Source organism: Mus pahari, chromosome 5 (genome assembly GCF_900095145.1).
Source record: "Mus pahari chromosome 5, PAHARI_EIJ_v1.1, whole genome shotgun sequence".
Taxonomy (NCBI): Eukaryota; Metazoa; Chordata; class Mammalia; order Rodentia; family Muridae; genus Mus; species Mus pahari.
The window spans coordinates 109096934-109116910 of record NC_034594.1 but is presented as its reverse complement, the minus strand read 5'-3'; the positions used below and the strand labels follow the sequence as shown (position 1 = coordinate 109116910).

The window sequence follows — 19977 nt, the reverse complement described above, 5'->3', positions numbered from 1 at the left end:
TTGTGATGTTTATGATTTTTATCATATAGATAGTCCATCATCTGTTTGTCATCCTTCTTATTAAGATTTGAGTTATCTCTGTGTGTATATGTTGGCTTTCTTATTTTAAACAGCAAGACAGTGATGGTATCCTACTCTTTTCTGCATTAGGTGATATGTTGGAGACAGTTGGTCAGGTCTCGGTGGTGTAGCCTGTGGGCATGCAGTAGAGCAGCATGCAGTGGCCTTGTTGGCATCAGTAACACCTGCTGTGACCAGTGAACTAATTGTAAAGTGACCTACATAAGCAAAGCACTGTCGTTTGTGAAAGTGGCTTTGGCTCTGAACACTGGCGTGGTTTTTCTTGAGCAAATGTTCAGAAGGGCGAGAACTCAAGAGTACACCCTGCTGATTGGAGGCAGGTCACAAATGACAGCCACATGGCTGTACAGCAGAAAGAGTCCTCGGAGCCAAAGTTTTGTGCTGTAGAACATGGAGACTAGAATAAGGTATCTGCGGAGTTTCTCTGTGAGAAGCCAGACTCTGTAGGCCATATGGGTACCATTGTGTCTACTCACTGTCTGCAGCTCAGCATGGCAGCACCGGGTGCATAGCCCCTGCCTCAATGCTTATCAGTGACTGTGTGAGCCCTATAGGGGACACATAACTCAAAGATTTATTGTCTGGTCCTTTTCTCCAGGAATGTGTAGTTCTCAGGCTGAAGATTTCACACCACTGACATTTAGGGCCAGATAACTCTGCCGTCCCTATGAAAGGGACATGGAAAATTGTCCCTGATAGTGCCAGTCTAGGAGATTCAGAAATGCCCCCACCCCCTCACCCCCCCCTTTGTATTCTCTCTCTACCTGTCTCTCTCTCTCTTTTTGGTCATTGAGGTGATAGCATGGGTTCCCCGTTGGAACTTCAGCTCTGATGTCAGTGCTGATCAGCATGCGCGCGGCACATAACCCTTTGAACTCAGTCACACTAAACTGAAATCAGACCAGACCTTAATATATGGCATATCCTAGTGAGCTGGTGGGTTAGTTGTCAGTCTGACACAGACCTAGACATATCTGGGGGAAAGAACTTCAACTGAAGAATTGCTCCTATCAGAAAGGCTTAGGGACATGTCTGTGGGGAATTCTTCTGACGGCTAATGATTGAGGAGGGCCTAGCCCACGGAAGACAGTGCCACCCCTGGGCAGGTGACCCTGTGTTAGATAAGAAAGGTATGCTGCCTAGGAACAAGCCAGTAAGTGCCATTCCTCTGTGGCCGTGGCTTTACTTCCTGCTTCCAGGCTTCTACCTTGAGTTCCAGCCTTGGCTTCCCTAGATGGTAGACTGTAGCCTGTACTTGAGATAAACCCTTTCCTCTCCAAGGTTGCTTTTGGTCAGCGTTTTATCATAATAGCAGAAAGCAAACTTAGATGTGGGAGTCTCCCTGCCCCTTAGGTAGCTTCTCAGCCTGAGCCATGCTTACAGCTTTCCTCTCTCCAGTTTAACCCTTTATAGAGAGATGAAATTCGCCTTTGTGTTCCCATCATATATTCTTCTTTATCTGTCTCTTGTCCTCTCTTGGTAGCAGCAGCTGGCTGGGCCCCAGCCTCCAGTGAGGCAGTATTTACAGCTCACTTGGGTGGATGCCACAGCTAGGGTAGCCCAAGGGCAGATGAAATAGCCAGAACGGGAGTGCTGCGCTCTACGCTCTGTCTTCTCTCACATAAAGAGGAACTCTCCCTCTCTCTTCTGTCAGATGACAAGGGGTATTGATCGACTTGGTACAGTATATAAAATATGCATCTAATGGAATGGTATTTTGGGAACTATTAGTGGCATTGGCTTGCTGAGCCTGGGGATTTTGCCCTCCTCCCCTTCCTTTTCCCCCTTCCTAGGAACAGCTTCTTAGCAAATTACAAAAGCTCTGCCTCTGGCTTGCTGGGTAGCAGTGGCAGTGCAGGCTTACTCTAGTTTCCAAGGGAGACGGGTGCTGAGACTGCAGCGTTTCCCAGCAGCCACATACCTTTCTTGCTGTTCTTCTCCATGCATGTCTTGACCTTCATTCTGCTATGCAGGCCTGCACAAGAAGGTAACTGTTTTCTTGCAGTTCTCTGCGTCGAGGGGGGCAAAGGGAAAGCAGGGTGGTATGGGTAAAGGCATATGGATGTAGAGAATATAAATGCTGGAATTAGAAAAAAGGGCTCTGAGGTGCTCTGGTCTGTGAACATCTTCCTGTTTGCTGTACCATAAATACCCTGAAGATGAGAGCCCTGGCACTAGCTCATAAAATTTAAGATTACTGCATATAAAAGCATAAGGTTATAGTAATATTGCCTATGGGAAGCACAGAAGAAAAATGAAAACGTGGAGAAGAAAATGCAGTCAGTTGCTCTCAAACACTCTGTCTTCATGACTTTTGTTGAGTGTGTGTTTTACACGTTTAAGGAGCGATCTGAGAATGTGTCTCTTCAGAATATCACAGCACTCCAGAGCTGTGCTTCCCGGCATCACAGTCTGTATTCTTGTATTGCTGTTTAAATCTAAAGACAAATAAAGTTAAAAAGAATGACCTCTGTTGTACTGGCCACATTTAAAATGTGGCTGCTGGCTTCTATATAAGACTGACTATTGGACACTTCCATTATTATACAAAGTTCCATTTAAGGAACTAAAGGCCCATAGAAACCCATAGAAACATGGGAAGCTTAGTACAGTCAAAGCTCTGTATCACAAGTTCTGAATGTGGATTCAAACAACTGAGTTGAAAATATACAGGAGAAAAAAATATACTTGTTCTTAACATGTACAGGCAGTTTTCTCTTGTTGTTCCTTAGTTTCACAGCATTTACATTGTACTGCACAATGAAGTAAGCTAGAGATGATTTAAGGGATATATTTAAAGAAAATGCAGAACATGTCTGCCAACACTATGGGATTCTATATGAGACTTGAGCATGCATGGCTTTGGGTACTGGGGGGCAAGGTTCCTGGAACCAAGCCCCCTGGAATATTTAAAGATGACTCGTTTGGCCAGACCAATGAATAGGCTTTTAGCAAGAAGACAAGTGGCCTTTTTTCCACAATCAACATAAATATGGATTCATTATGGTTAAAGCTGACTGACATCTTGAAAAACACTTTGCCATCTTCTTTATTTTGTGACTAAAAGGCAGAAGAACTTAGCAGTCTTTTTTCTCCTGTTGTACAATGTTAACCACTCTAGCCTCCCAGGCCATTCTGTGTCTGACTGTGAAGTCAGTGCTCTCCAGAGGAGTTTAGTCCCTCATACTATTTGATTTTTATGGGTCTTTCACAGCAGCCTTATAAAGTGTCGATGCCCACTTCTGCAAATGTAAAAACCATCCTGTCCCATCAGACTGTTGAGTGAGTAACTCAGACTTTTGTGAGATGCAGAGGGTGCCAGAGGAAGCCGTAAGGCGGCTCAGTCTACTCAGTCCTGCTGCTTAGAGATTTGCATATAGCTGAAATGTCATGATGCTTTGTCAAAGAAGCAAATGTTTCACTGTGGAATGAAGTAAGGAAAGTTCTGGATGCAGGAGAGCATCATGGTACTGTCTTTTGGTGAATACCTGTGAGCTTGGCTATTTTTATGTTCCCTTGGGCCTTGGTTGTCTCTTCTGCAAGGCAGGGATAATTTTATCATCTCTACCCTGAACCTTAGAACTAGATCAAATTTTTAAGTCCTTTAGGCATTGGTTTACTAAAAATAACTGCTAAGCGGGCAGTGGTGGCATACACCTTTAATCCCTATATTCAGGGGCAGAGGCAGGTGGATCTCTGTAAATTTGAGACCAGCCTGGTTTACAGAGCTTCTTCCAGGACAACCAGGGCTACACAAACCCTGTCTCAAAACAAAAACTAGTGAACGAATGAAAGAAAGAAAACTACTGCTATAGAATTTAGACTTTATTATAAGGATTTTGTGAAAAGTTATATACCACCAAAGAAAAAAAGAAAAAAATCCCTGAAAACAAAATATTTATTTTCAAAACAGAAAATATAAATAAGCTAACTATTACCGAATTTGAATTTTTACTTAAAACTTTCCTCCCAAGTACACTCAGGTAAATTTTATTAGTGAGTTTTAAAGGTTATGTAACCCAAATCATACATACATTATTACAGAAAGTAGACCAGCAGAGAACATATGAAACCTTAACTAACAAAGCTGGCAACTAGAAGAGAAAAATCAGACACCACATTCCTTTTATGACTATGAGTGTAGAAATCTTAAGTTATACATATTATAATACATATTGTATTACATACATATAATACCTGTTGGGTCTGAGGCTGGCTGAGCATGGTCCTGGGCATTCGAGGATGAGCAGATCCCTGGGGCTTGCTAGCTACCTAGTCTAGCTGAACCCATGAGTGCCAGGTTCAACTCAGAACTCTGTTCCAAAATAAGGTGAAGAGTAAAGGAGCAATGTGACATTAACTTCTGGCTTCCATACAGCACTGGGAGTACACACGTATCTACACATTTATATCTTGAGCAAAGTGTGTGGCTCAGTGACACAGTACTTGACTAGCATGCCCACACAGACACAAAAGCAAACACAAAATTAAAACACAGAACCTGAGGCCTTTTGTTTGAACCTAGATAGTTTAAATAAAAATCAATATGGTATTGCCACACAAGCATGAAGACTTGAGTTCAGGCCCCCCACACGCTCATAAAAAGGTGAGTTGGTGTACAACTATAATCTCATCACTGGGGACGCAGGGTGAGGAGGTTTGCTGGATTGTACTGGCCAGCCAGTCTAGCCAAATCAGTGAGCTCCAGTTTCAGTGAAAGACTGTATTTCAAACAAACACATACATGGGCTAGGGGAATAACTCAGCGAGTAAGAGTGTTTGCCACACAAGTGTGTGTACCTGAGCTCAGAACCTACATAAAAGCTGGATGCTTATTTGTAACCCAGATGGTCCTATGGGGGATGGGAGGTGGAAACAGGAGAAGCTTCTGGGCCAGCTAGCCTGTCTTATGCAGTAGTAAGGCTAGCCTGTCTAAAATGAGGTAAAGATAAGGAATGGTGCTCAGGTTGTCTCTAACCTCCATACATATGCTGTGGTATATGTGCACAGTGATATCTGTACTCTTGCATTCATACACACAAATGTGTGAATGCACATGTACACACAGGAGAACAATAAAGAGACTTGATACCCACCTTCAATCTCCATGTCAACATGTAGACACATGCATCAGTACACACCAACCTTAGCTGGATTCCTATAAGATTGGAAATTTTAGGTTAATTTGATGAGTGCTGTGTAAAGAAGCTTGCTAACCAGTAAGTCCCCTATAGCAGGGAAGCCAAGAGCAGGAACAAAGCAGGGACACTTACTGTCACTGCCCCTCATCAGCATGGCCCACAGCTCCCTGTCACAAAGGTAAGGTGAGAAAAGAGAGAAATAGGAAGGGCAGAGGGAAGAAGCAAAATCCAGTTCTCCTTTTACAGATGGCGGGTGGTGGCACTTTTGCAAATGTTTGGAATTCTGTAACAGCATTCAATGACTGCACATAGCTTTCTGGCCATTTTGATCTTTACTGACCTTTATTCTTAGCATTCAGAAATCCCTTCAGCATGCGGAGCACTTTCTTATTCCTCTCTTCTTAGGTCCTATCTGACACCTGTACGGGATGAGGAGGCAGAGTCATTACGGAAAGCACGCTCCAGACAAGCTCGGCAGACACGAAGGTCTACTCAAGTGAGCATCCTCCCCACCCCCTACTCCCTGCCCCCTACTCCCAGTGTTCTTTTGCCTTTCTTCTCCCCAGTGGAAGTGTGTAGCAAGCATACTAAAATGAATGCTTTTATTCATCACGTTGTCACCACGTCTAAGGGTATACTGTGTGCAATCAAATAGTTTATGGCTGTCTCTACTCATGCTCACCTCCATTCCTCCAGGCTCATTCCACCTCTGCTTAAGAACTTTTAAGAAGCCTGTAGCCTTTCACACGGGGACGGTCTCTAACTGATAGCAGTTCAAATGTTAAAAATAGACTTTCCATTTGACCCAACACACACAAACTACTCTTAGATAAATACATGAAAACACTTTCACATAAAAACTTGTATAGAGAATTATGTAACAGCATTATTCAAAATAGCCAAATGTACAACCAGCTCAGTATTGTACTCCATAATAAGAATGAACAAAATATGCCATGCCCATATAGGGAGCTACTATTTAGAATTAAAATTGAACGTTACAGGAGCTGGACATAATTCTTTGGCAGTTAGCACTTGCTGCTCTTGTGAAGGACCAGCGTTCAGCTCCCAGAACTCATATCAGGAAGCTCACAACAGCCTGTATCTCCAGATCCAGGGGATCCAGCAGCCTTGTCTGGTCTCCTGTGGGCATCCGCATACGCAAGCATAAATCCACACACAGACACTCTGGGCATCTGCATACACATGCATAAATCCACACACAGACATACACATGAATAAAAAAATTAAAGTGATGTTACAGTATGGATGAACTTTGAGAAAAATTTCAAGTAAAACAATCTGGGCACAAAGAGCCCATTTGTGAGGAGTCCATTATGCGGTGTGGTGTATCCAAAATGGCATAGCCAGGGAGAGGGAAAGGAAGAGAGGGAGGGAGGGAGGGGAAAAGGGAGGGAGGGAGGAAGGGAAGAAGGAGGGAGGAAAGGAGGGAGGGGGAAGGGAGAGATGGACTGAGGGATGAATGGAGGAAGGGACGGACAGACAGACAGACAGACAGACAGATGATTAATGCTTGGGGTTCAAGGAAGAGGAATGGGAAGAGACTGGCTGTGGGTTTTGGGGGTGATGATGAAAATGTCCTGAGAGTCCAGAGCAGTGACAGTGGAAAAGCTCAGAGCATCTTAGAAACGATCAGCTCACACACAGAGCATCCTAGAAACCATCAGCTCACACACAGTAAAAGGAGAGTTTTATGATACATCAGTTCAAATTTCAGTTAGAAAAAAGGTCTTTTACAGGAGCCATGAAAGCAGTTTAAGGAAGAATGTGATGTAGCTCACACTATTTGGTGTGTAGATAGAAGATGTTTGCCAAGCCAGGAAACCAGAAGACTAGTTAGGAAGCTGTTCAGAGTCGTCCCAGCTGAGTGTGGCAAGGGCAGAACCTCAGGTGGCACTGGCCTTGAGTGTGGAGGAAAGGCCTCGAGCAGGACAGTGGAGGAAGCTGAGAGGGCAAGGAAGCAGAATGAAGAGAATGCCAGCAGCAGCAGCAGCAGCATTGGAAACAAACGGAGTCCGTGTTGGTCGCAGAAAGGCGCACTCTTTATTTCCTTATTCAGATGGTATAGAAGTCAGGGGAGAGCACTGATGACTGGGAAGGGGGCACCCTACGATATAGTAGCAGAAAGGTTGCGTCTGTCTTTCCTGACCTCCCAGAATGGGTCTGTGTGTCTGTCCTTCTCATGGCATCCATCCTCCATGCAGCCATGACTGTTCGCTGTTTCTCTCTCATTCTAGTCATTGCACACAAGAAAACTTGGCCAGTTCTACATTTTTAAGTTTATGTTCAGCGTCATTAAGTAATTTCCATCAGCACTGTTCATCTCCAGAATGTTCTTCGTCTTTCCAAACTGAAACTCTGTATTCATTAAGCAATCACTCTATGCAAAACAAGCAATATTCCCTTTTCTCTCTCTCTGAGTTTGACTGCTTTATGAATCATATAAATGAAATCATACAGCATGTGTCACATGTCTGACTTATTCCATGTGATATAGTGCTAGGTTAATTCCTGTTGTCCATGTATCATCAATTTTTTTCTTAAGTCTGTACGTATATGCCACAATGTATCATTCACCTGTTAGTGGACACATAGCTCCTGCAATAAGCCACCATGCAAATAGCTGTCCACATGTCTCCAGACCCTGCTTCCAGTCCTTTGTGGATATACAAATATATGTGTGTGTGCTGGCTTGTATGATAATCCTGTTTTAAATACTGAGGATGTACTGTTCACATAATAGCTGCCCTGCTTTCCACTCCTGTCAACATCCACAAATATCCCCATTTCTCTAGATCTTTCTCAACATTTGTATTATACTTTGGAGGATTTTTAATATAGTAGCCACTCTATTAAATGTGAAGTAGAAGACTGACTGTAATTTTTTTTTACATTTTAATTTTTTTATGGGGAATCACACATGGAGTCCAGAGGACAACTTGTGGGAATCAGTTCTCTCCTTCTACCATGTGGGTCCCATGTGTCAAACTCAGTCCCTCACACTTGGCAGCATGTGCCTCTATGCACTAGACCATTTAAATAGCCTACTGACTATATCTCTATTATCATCTTCTCCTTCAGTGTACAGTAGATAAACAATCAGAATATGTATGTATGTATATATATATATATATATATATATATATATATATAATTGAATATATCAGTGATTGAGAAATAATAGTCTGGGAATATAGAATATTCTTATATGATTTTAAATTTATTTATGAAGAGGCAGAAAAAGGTATCTGGAGAATGACTTATAATTAAAAGTGGAAGAGCCAAAGATGCACAAGTGTCTTGTAATGAAAGCAGACCTGGTGGACATGCTTGCAATCCCAGCATTTGGGAGATAGAGGTAGTAAGAGCAGGAGTTGAAGGCCAGACTCAACTACACGGTGGTGTAGAGGTCAGCCTGGGCTACATTTGAAGGAAAGGAAGGAGGGGGTGAAGAGGAGGGAGGGAGAGCAAAGGAAAGAGAGAAAGAAAGAAATGTTGTAGAAAAGGACTCAGGAGAGAGAACCAAGGTCCACATCAGAACAGGAAGGATCTTGAGACTCCCCAGAACGTGTGCATGACCTTTGAAAACATTTTGTTAGGTTCTCAAAGGGACACAGGGTCCACAGAAGAAAAATTACCCAGAAAGCAAGCCTCCAGTTCTTTACTGTGGCAGGTGGCACAGGCCTTGCCTGCTTCCCTGGGTCTCACTGCCCTCAGTCTCCTCCCACTTCCTCAGATTTGCTAAACTGCTGATGGACACCACATCATTCCAACCTCCTGTATCTGAGGCTTTGGACAGGCTCCTGTAGCCACAATACCTTTCGCCCCTCACACCCTTCCAAGGAAGCACAAGCTAAGGTCAGAGGACAACTTGATGTGTTAGTCATGGCCTTCTGGAACTGAGGCAGGGTCTCTTGCTCACTGCTGATCATAGCAGGCGAACTTGCTTCCCATCCCCCCATGGGTGCGTTTACCTGGGTTCTGCGGATCCAGACTCTGGTCCTTGGACTCATTTATCCCTGAGCTGTCTTCTCATATCCCAGGGTTTCTATCTTCATGTGCACATAACATCTTATGATCATCTACTTTTTTCATGTAATTTCTGGTAGATGAAACATTTATTGAAAAGGGTGCTAGTGAGCTAGGTCAACAGTTGAGAATACTTACTGCCCTTGCAGAAGGCCGGGGTTCAGTTTCCAGTGTCTACACAGTGACTTACAACCTGTAACTCGAGTTCCAGAAAAGTTACACCCTCTCCTGCTTCTTCTGTAGGCTCAGGCATGCACATAGGGTACATCAACTCTGCCAAGCTCACACACATACCCATGACTGAAAGTAAATCTTTGAAGAAAGTGTCTTGAAAAGAATTACTTGACTTGCCTCTGTAGTTTAATTGCTTAAAGACATCAGTTATTTAAAAGAGTGAATAAAATTATGAATTAGCTTTCTTTTTTTTAAAGACAGTGATGAGGGGAGAGAGAGAGAGAGAGAGAGAGAGAGAGAGAGAGAGAGAGAGAGAGAGAGAGAGTCAGTCCTGCAGAGAGGGTGCTTTCTGGTTTTGCAGAGGACCCCACATTGTCATCTTTAACTCCAGCTTCAAGGGATCTGGCATCCTCTGCAAGCAGTATACTTGTATACATACATAAGAGCATACGTATACATATAATTTTTTAAAATAAAAAGGATGCTATGGGTTTAGTAATTAGTGCCTGCCTTCCAGCTTTGGGACATGGACTCCTCCAAGGCTCTGAAAATGTACACACTCTACTGGAATAATCTCACTCTCCTTAGGGCCGTCCTGCCCAGGTCTACCATTTGGCTTTGCCTCTGTCATGCTGCTCCAATGATCCCAGGGGGAACAATAATTGTTGGCATATCTGTGTGATTCCTAGAGTTACTCAGGAAATGACAATAGAGAAAAAAGCCAATATAGCATTTCAGAAAGTTATGTTGTTTTAGCCTAGCTATGTATGAATTTGCACCTTCTTGAACCAGGTTTTAAGTTTGGTTTTTCCAGTATTTACTGCTCAGAGAATAAGAGGGTAATAACCATTTGATCTTGGGAGAGAGTAAAGTGCACTCAGATAACTGAGCACAGTTTGGTGTGGACCAAGTACATCTGTAACAGTGGGTATCACTGTTGACCTATTTTGGGAAGACCAAGTTAGGAAAGCTAAAATTTTAGTTCAGAGTGTACACAGATTTAGGTCTGCATTCTCTGTACACCACGGTGCTTATTTTAGGCTTCTGTTGCTAGAAATGGCCTGTTGGGGGATTCATTTAGGTTGTTTTAGGGTCAGTTTCTCTGCTCGAGAATTCTGTGTGTTAATGTGAAACTGTCTTTACCACTTGATATTTTCCCAGGGTGTTACCCTAACAGACCTCCAAGAAGCAGAAAAGACTTTCAGCCGCTCAAGGGCGGAGAGACAAGCTCAGGAGCAGCCTGGTGAGAAGCTTGATGATCCTGGTAGCCTTGAAGGGAGTACCAAGAAGCAGGAGCCATCAGTAGCCCCAACAAAGGGAGCTGGTGAGGGCAGAGGTCTGGAGGAAGAGGTGAGCTCTTTTTGCTAGCATGCTCTGCCCACACGCACGATAATTTGGTGAGCATTCATAAAGTGGTGACTTAAATACTATTCTGCCTTGAAGTGAACAATTCCTGGAAGACAATGTGTGTTTGTAGTGGTCTTTGATGCAGACCTGTCTGGCTGAAAACAAAAACAAAACAAAACAAACAAAGGATTTCAGTTCTTTAACTGATCAATTTTCTCCTCAGAGTTAACTAATACTTTTTTGTTGTTGTTGTTTTTGTTTTTTGTTTTTTTGGTTTTTCGAGACAGGGTTTCTCTCTGTAGCCCTGGCTGTCCTGGAACTCACTCTGTAGACCAGGCTGGCCTTGAACTCAGAAATCTGCCTGCCTCTGCCTCCCGAGCTAACTAATGCTTTTGAGTGAATGTCTTCCTATTCTTTAAAGAGAGTATGTAGTATAATAAGAACATACTAAGAGTTAAGTGTTTTTATGCCAGACACTGTTTAAGGCATTTGAAATATATTAATTGGTGTAATCCTCAGGAGACCCATCTGAGGTTGATATTAGCATTCCTATTTCATAAATGAGGTAATTGAGTCCCTTGGGCTGAGTAACTTACCTTACACTCGACGCGTGGAGTAGTCAGCCAGAAAGGATTTGAATATAAGCAGTCTGGCCATACAGCTTAGTCAACACTAATGTGTTGTTTCCTAAACTCCTGGGAGTCACCATCTGTGTGGACATGTGCCTAGTGGAGGTGACATTTGCAGAGAGGGCCAAGGGTATAATTAGGGCAAATGTGCTCCTGGTCTCCATGGTAACCGTTGCCCCTGTCACTGTCATCACCACTCCTCCTCTCTCACTAGTGTCCTAATGTAGGCCTAAGAATGACAGGTACTGTAGTGGCAACAAGGTGTCTCACTTGATGGCGCTCTGAGTGCTAAGTTTGGTGAACTGATACTACTTACCATGCATCTCATTTGTTAAGGTAATGTTTACCGAGTACTGGTTCTGAGATGGAGTCCAGGAACCTAACACACATTTTCTAATTCAGCCCTCACCATTCTGGCTGACGATGGCTTATCCCTATTTTACAGACGAGGGGACTGAAGCCAGAGAAGTTAACTTTTTCAAGTTCACAGTTACTGCCTGCAGAGGATAGACTTTAAGCCAAGTTCTATCTCATTCCAAACCTTTTTTTACTTGGTTGTTTCTGTCTTTATAGTTTATAGATTTAAAGGTACATAACCTCCACATTGTGAGACTAGAAGAATCTCCAGTTAACTGTGATTTACTCAAAAAAAAAAAAAAATCAAGGTGAAACCAGACATTTTTTTAGTTTCAGGAAAGTGGTTCAGTGGTATAGCCTTCCCTAGAGTGTGTCAGGCCATGGTTTGGTGTCTAGAACACTAGAGGAAATGAGCTTTTCAGCAAGTCGTGTGACACGTCCATGTCATCCCGACGTTTGCTCTCTGTCCTCAGGCTGCCACCCACAATTGTTCCCTCCTTCACACTTCCGAGCTTTTCATTTCCCCTGTCCCCTACCTTTGAGCACTCCATCTTAAAAACACCACTGCTCTTCTTATTTTCAAGATCAAAAGAATTTTTATTAACACTGAGCACTTTAGTCATTTTAGCAATGGTGTCTCAGCTGCTGCGGTCATGATGGAATCCTAGAGTAGGAGTGCGGAAGCTGCTGGTTTCTGACCACTTACTAACTCGAATGCAGCTGAAAGACACCGACTGACCATCAGGAGTAATAAGTCTCCTGAATATTGATTGAAAAGACCCATTGTGAGGATCCCTAGTGTCTTTATCCTTTGAACTTGACCCCTAACATCTCATCCTGTGAATTATTTCCAGCCTGTCTATCATCGCCTGAGGTATCCAACTCAACCAGACAAAACCTCCACACCAGTTTCTCCTTCTGCATCAAGACCCTCACTGTACGCAGGTTCTCATCTACTGCGCACAAGTAGAGCTTCAGTCCCTGATTCTGAGAATTCAGAGACTACCACACACGCCACAGCGGCAAAGGAAATGGACACAAGTGGTATGTACTGTACAGCTCAGAAGTCACTCCCCAGGGTGCACGCACAGGCTTTTAAGATCCACATTGTGTGTTATCTTTGGGCAGAGAAAGAAGCAGCTGATTTGGACGATCAGTCCTCTAACAGGCTATCTGTCCGGGAGAGGAGACGAGCTAAAGATCGGCGAAGAGGCACGGGCATTAACTTCTGGACAAATGACGTAAGTACAGTGGTCTATGGGGCACACCATATCACCTTTGGCGGCAAGCCGTTTCTGTAGAGATCAAAAGAAAGAGCACCATGTGATCCCATGACTCTCCTAGAGATGGCAGAGAACTTTTACTAAGAAAAGACTCTTGGTAGTATGGGACTCATTCCGTTTGTTTCTGCTAAGTGCCTAGAGCAGTTCTGAGCACAGTATAGGCCCTGTAACTGATAAATGATTGTGAAAGCTGGAGGTTTGCAGCTATCGTGTGAACAAGCGGATATATTTGGCAAGCCTTAGCAGTCCTCTCTAATGGTCCCTGAGAGTCATGGAGTCAACAGTATCTTCAGACTACCTATAAGCCAGAATTGTAGTTTAGGATAATAAGATTTTGAAGGATGGGACTGGAGAGATGGCTCCATGGTTTAGAGCACTTGTTCCTCTTCCAGAAACCAGGTTCAATTCTCAGTACCCACATGGCGACTCACAGCCATCAATAACCCCAGTTCCAGGGATCCAACAGGCGCACACGTGGTACACATACTTGCATGCTGGCAAAACATTCAGATGTGTAAAGTGAATGCATCTTTTTGGAGTTTTTTGGGAAAAAAAAACAGTTTAAAAACATTTCAAAGGGCTTAAAATCTGTTAAGTTGACACAAATTTATCTGACTCAGGTTGACCTTTCTAGCAGGAAAAGGATCAAATTGTGAAAAACAGGTCACCACTTACTAACCACAAACACACACCTTAGTGCATCCCCACCATAGCTGCTTCTAACCTTCTCATTGAAGCCTGCTACTAGCATTTTAGTCCAAATGGCCAGCATCCCAACCTAGAGGCCCTATTCCTAATGACCAGTTTGAAAGTTAGGTAAACCATTCAGTGTGTCAAGAAATATAATAGTAGTTATCCATTACAGACCGTCTTTAGTGAAAAGGCATGTCCTTGTCGTAGGACTGATTCATAGGGTTTTAGATTTGTCAGTGGGGATTGACCTCAGACAAACAAACACTCTACCAATAAGCTGCATCTGCAGACCAGAGGCTGATATCTTTCGACAGAGTGAAATGAAGTCTTGCTTTTTGAAAAATACCTTTTCCTTGCTGTATTTGACTCAACATTTTTTACCACAGTGATGCTTCTAAGCCTCCTGCCTGTGGCAGGTATTGAAAGTGGCACTGGTGGCATCACTTGGCTTTCAGGCTCATGGCCCACATTTGAAAGGCCAAGGGTAATTGGTAGGAGCTGAGCTTGCTGTTTTCAGAGAGGTCTGTGACTATGGTCCCTATGGCTTTCCTCCTCTTTCCATTTCAGGAAGATGAAACAGATGTCTCCGAAGAGGTCAAAGAAGCATTGGTAAGTGACTGACCGACCAGTGACACACAGTCCCTTCAGGGCTGTCTTGCTCTGTGGCATACAGTTTTAATAGATGAGCAGCTCTGGGCACATGTGTGTTGAGGGTGAAAATGAACATTCCTCTGTGAAGAGAGGCAGGCCGCTCACTGATGCTACTTTTCCCTGTCCTGTAGCACTGCTCACATCTTGAACAGCTTTCTAGTATTAGGCTGTGCCAGCTGCCAGTCACCAACACTTATACAGGCTCTGCTTGTTTCTCTATTGACTATTACTTTGGATAAAGTATTCAGAAACTATTGGAAGAAAAGAACAAAGTGATACAATTTCTAGTGGTTCTCCTATAACAGAGAAGAAATAAATATAGACACCATAAAATTTGAGGCTGTTTAAAAGTTATTTATATTTATCTTTGAGTAAGGGCAAGCACCTCACCTCTTTTGTAATTTGACCTTTTGAAGCCAGGCATCTGGGCCCCTCTACGGTGAAAGTCCTACACCCAGCATTACCCATCAGAGTGACTTTTATACCTCTGAAACACTGAGGTATCATTTACAGGAAAGAGCAAATTTGGTTTTGGTAAACATTTATACAAACCCATGTCCTTTGCTTTTCAAAGCATTTAAAATCATAGCCTGCTAGCACTGTGCAGTATTTATTCTCAGAATATACTTAATGATCTTTACAGGAAATCAGCTAGCTCATTTTTACCAATACAGACATAAGTAGTAAGTCATTATTCTATCTAAATAGTTACGATCCCAAACAGTAGTTGTATGGTGGCATGTGCTGATAATCCCTTACGTATCTGTGGTAGGAAGAGCACAAGTTTCTTACTTTTGGGGGGTGTGTGTGTGTGTGTGCGCGTGCGTGTATGCGCATGTGTGCGCGTGTGCGTGTGCGTGTGTGCGTGCGTGTGTGTGTGCGTGCGTGCGTGTGTGTGTGTGTGTGCGTGCGTGTGTGTGTGCGTGCGTGTGTGTGTGTGTGAGTGCGTGTGTGTGTGTATGTGTGTTCGTATGTTGGGGATAGGTGTGAATACATTTGCATATGTGTGCACAGGCTGCATGGAAACCAAAGTCTTCCACCTTTAATGTTTGCAAAAGGATTTCTCACTGAACCTGGAGCTCATTAATTATTTTAGACAGGCTGATTAACAAATTTTATGAATCCTCCTGAATTCTACCTCCCAAGTACAGAGATTATAGGCATACAGTGCTGTGTCTGACCATTTCAGATACTAAGAATCTGAACTCAGATCTACTTTACCATTTAAGCCATCACTAGCTCCTATATGGCAAATTTAAGGCCAGAATAGGCTACATAGTGAGAGACCTTGTCTCAAATGGGAGGGGGAAGGCTAATTAATAATAATATAGTTAAGAATTGTCTTCTTTGATTGATGTTGAGGGTATGTTGCACGGATGAATTATGTTGTTTAGAAATAACACAGAAAAATCCCGTGTGTGTGTGTGTGTGTGTGTGTGTGTGTGTGTGTGTGTGTGCGCGCACGCGTGCGCACACATGAGACTGTGCATGTATGCCAGCAACTTTCTTCTTTAAGGGATTTGGAAAGGCTTTTAAAAGAGGCAGAAAGGCTCCTTTTGGGAATTGTGCTTAAACCAAGAATCTGAGTAATAGATTACAAAGCATTGGAAAGGCCCAGAATCCCCATAGGGTTAGTCCAGGCCATTTAGATCCTAGGAATAACAGGGCAGATTTTGTTGTCATAGAACATCTTTTGCCAGTAAACAAATCTCTGTCTGTAGTAAACTTTTTGGCACTGGAAAAATCTTAGCCTAGGGTACATGAAGTAAGAAGAATTAAAAGTGATCTTGATACAGCGCTTAGAGAATTTCTTTTAGGGAATTTCTTCTTAGGGCATTTCATTTTAAGACTGTTGAATTAAATCCATGGAGAAGACTTTCTGGTCTGTGCAGAAAAGCATGAGCTACTAAGGCTTAACACAAAAGTTATTTGTCAGGTAAAGAATATTCCATTTATCCAATCATTTGTGGCTACTAGTGTTTCCCAAATGTCAGGTAGACTTCAGTGTTAATCTAAGCAAACAATACCTCTAGCTGGATATCGAGGTGTCTTAGTTAGGGTTTACACTGCTGGGAAGAGACACCATGCCCAAGGCAACTTTTATAAAGGACAATATTTCATTGGGGCTGACTTACAGGATCTGAGGTTCAGTCCATTTTCATCATGGCAAGAAGCATGGCAGAGTGCAGGCAGACATGGTGCTGGAGGAGCTGAGAGTTCTACATTTTCATCTGAAGGAAGCCAAGAGCAGACTGCCTCCAGGCAGCTACAAGGAGGTCTCAAAGCCCACCCCCACAGTGATGCACTTCCTCCAACAAGGCCACACCTCCTAATAGTGCCACTCCCTGGGCCAAGCATAGTTGAACCACTGACTCTAGGGTTGGCCCAAGCACTTGCCAAGAGGTGCCATTACCCTGCTCTACCTGGAGTTCTGCAAAGGAAAGGCTACTGCTGAGTCAGCCTAGGTGAGGTTGCCTTTAAAGTAGTCTTGTGTTTGCATATCCCATTACTTGGTATACGTTCTCCTTCCTAGCTCACTCTGCTAATTCTAGTCGGCATTTCCCATATGGACTCACAGAAGAAATACTTAGTAATGACCCAGAATAAATTGTTACAATCCTACCTAAAGATAGTCAGTAGTATCTAATGACTCTTAGGACCACTCTCTCTCTCTTTCCTATAACATATTGTCCCTCCATTAAGCAGTGAAGTTGACAGCATCCACTGTGCTAGTCATAAAGGGGGACTTGCTGTTGAGGTCGCCCTGTTGCTAATCAGTGTGGATATTGCTGAAAAGCCTGGGCAGTTCTTCCCTCCTTGGCTTTGGTTCAGTGAAACTGTATCTGCTATTGAGGCTGTACCAGCTCTTCTCGCCTTCTCTATTGGCAATACTTATTGTTTTTAAAGTTGACTCCCCCCCCTCCAAGACTCTGACATCTGTTTGTCAACTGAAATGTCATTTATAGCTAATAAAATATGTAAATGTAAAATGCACCATTTAAGGAATCTTGACCTGTATCTGCCAGGGTAACTACCACCTGACAGGACATGTAATCTTCATCACCTCATAAAGGTTTCTGTTGTCCATTTTCAGTCAATTTTTTGATGCAAAAGAAGACCATTTTTCTGATTTTCACCATAATTTTATATGGACACATTCAGTGATATTTAATTTTTAAGAAAGAAACTTCATTTATTATCTCTACCATATGTCTCCACTTGGGATTAGAACAAGATGATTCCCAGTCTATATGATTCTTTCCTCTCTTTTTAAATATTTAGGAAGATTCCTTAGTGTCTGACCACCTGCCAGTAACACCGTATGGCTAAGAAGGCCGTCTATGTAACCTGAGCTCTGCTGATATCACTAAAATCCATCCCCTCTTTTAAGTACTGATGAAATTGTAACCAAGATTTATTTACATGTGATTCATAGCCAAGGACAGTGTAGATGTTTTCTCATGCACAGAGGAGATGATGAAAAAGACAATCACATGTTATTGTTCTTGTATCTGTAAAGAACACAATAAGAAGTCTACAGACCTTGCTTAATAAGTAAATAAATGGTCACAACCGACCCCACTGGTAAATCCACCAGCTAGAGAAACTGACAAAGACTGTGTAATCTGAAATCTTAGTTCCTCCTTGTTTAAACAATTCAGTTTCATAGCTACATTATGTAACAGGTAGTCTCTGAAAATCTTTAGATACCTTGTCTTACTAAGTCAAAAACCCCTGAATTAAAATGTTAATATGAAGCCGGGCATGGTGGCGCACGCCTTTAATCCCAGCACTTGGGAGGCAGAGGCAGGTGGATTTCTGAGTTCAACGCCAGCCTGGTCTACAGAGGGAGTTCCAGGACAGCCAAGGCTACACAGAGAAACCCTGTCTCAAAAAACCAAAAAAAAAAAAAAAAAAAAAAGTTAATATGAATGCCTATATTCCAGAGTGTGCTTGATGTTTTCTATAGAGTAGTCCTTCTCTGTCCATGGAGAGTGCCTAAAACCCCAAAAGCTGTCTAAAATTGAAAGTAGAGCTGTATTGTCTGTGCTATGCTTTCTCTTGTGGACCTATGATTTTAGCCTACAAGTTGGTCAAGGTATATTTGTAGCTGTATACTGAGTAAAATGAACATCATTACTCTTATATTGCAGGATATTACTTACTAAAATAAGGGTAACTAGAACACAGGCACTGGAATCTTGATATCTTTGAAGTTGAGCTGTTTGCTAAGAAGACTCTGAAATGACTAGGGGGAACATGGCAGATTCTGGACAAAGAAATAATTTGTGTTCTAGGCAGGACAGAGCAGGATTGTGTGATATTTTAACACACAATTTTTAAAATGTGTGAGTTGGCTAGTCTGGAATTTCCACTTAATATTTTCAAGACAGTCTGACTATAAGTAGCTAAACCTAAGCAAAGGTCTGAATGGCTGTTGTGGTGCGGGCAGGCCAGAGTGTAGGTGGCTACTGTGATAGGGGCACCCTAGAGTATCGGCTCTGGACAGCAGCCAGAGGCACAGTGCTTGGATACTTTCCGTCTGTCCCTGCCTTCATCTTTGGCCTGTCTTTTGCTTGACATGAAGTTTGCTTGTTTTTCCCCATCTGTCCTTATGGGGCAGGCGTCCCTTTCCCAGCCCAATCCTGTTGTATAATTGACTTTATCACTAGAGGGCACAAGTAGTCAGCAGAAAAGTAGTGAGCAAGCAGAGCGACGCCCTAAAAAGAAGCAGAACCAAAGACAGACTGCTTTTGTTCTAAAGGAATTGTTGAAGAAGCTGTTCAGTATAGTAAGGACATTTTCCTTGTAACTTTTTGTATCATGAGTTACTAGATAATTCAGAGGTAACTTGGTTCAAGAACCTAATCTCATAGTTAAGAAAACTAAGGCCTCCACATCCTCGCCAGCATCTCCTGTCCCCTGAGTTTTTGATCTTAGCCATTCTGACTGATGTGAGGTGGAATCTCAGGGTTGTTTTGATTTGCATTTCCCTGATGATTAAGGATGTTGAACACTTTTTCAGGTGCTTCTCAGCCATTCAGTATTCCTCAGTTGAGAATTCTTTGCTTAGCTCTGTACCCTATTTTTTAATAGGGTTATTTGGAGTCCAACTTCTTGAGTTCTTTATATATATTGGATATTAGCCCCCTATCGGATTTAGGATTGGTAAAGATCTTTCCCCAATCTGTTAGTTGCTAAATCTTATTGACTGTGTCCTTTGCCTTACAGAAGCTTTGCAATTTTATGAGGTCCTATTTGTCGATTCTTAAACTTACAGCACAAGCCATTGGTGTTCTGTTCAGGAATTTTTCTCCTGTGCCCATATCTTCGAGGCTCTTCCCCACNTTCTCTATAAGTTTCAGTGTCTCTGGTTTTATATGGAGTTCCTTAATCCACTTAGACTTGATCTTTATACAAGGAGATAAGAATGGATCAATTCGAATTCTTCTACGTGCTAACCACCAGTTGAGCCAGCACCATTTGTTGAAAATGCTATCTTCTTTTCACTGGATAGTTAGATAGAAGAACACTCCTCCATTGCTGGTGGGATTGCAAGCTGGGACAACC

The 19977-nt window shown here is 42.7% G+C and overlaps 1 protein-coding gene across 1 annotated transcript in view; it reads left to right on the top strand.

Annotated features, from left to right (window-relative positions):
- The window catches only part of Ppp1r12b (protein phosphatase 1 regulatory subunit 12B), a 200741-nt gene that overhangs the window by 103350 nt on the left and 77414 nt on the right, over positions 1-19977 (top strand). The window contains exons 14-18 of the mRNA XM_029538692.1: positions 5628-5718; positions 10608-10796; positions 12634-12823; positions 12908-13020; positions 14323-14364. Coding sequence (XP_029394552.1) covers positions 5628-5718; positions 10608-10796; positions 12634-12823; positions 12908-13020; positions 14323-14364 — 625 coding nt within the window. The remainder of the gene's footprint in view (positions 1-5627; positions 5719-10607; positions 10797-12633; positions 12824-12907; positions 13021-14322; positions 14365-19977) is intronic.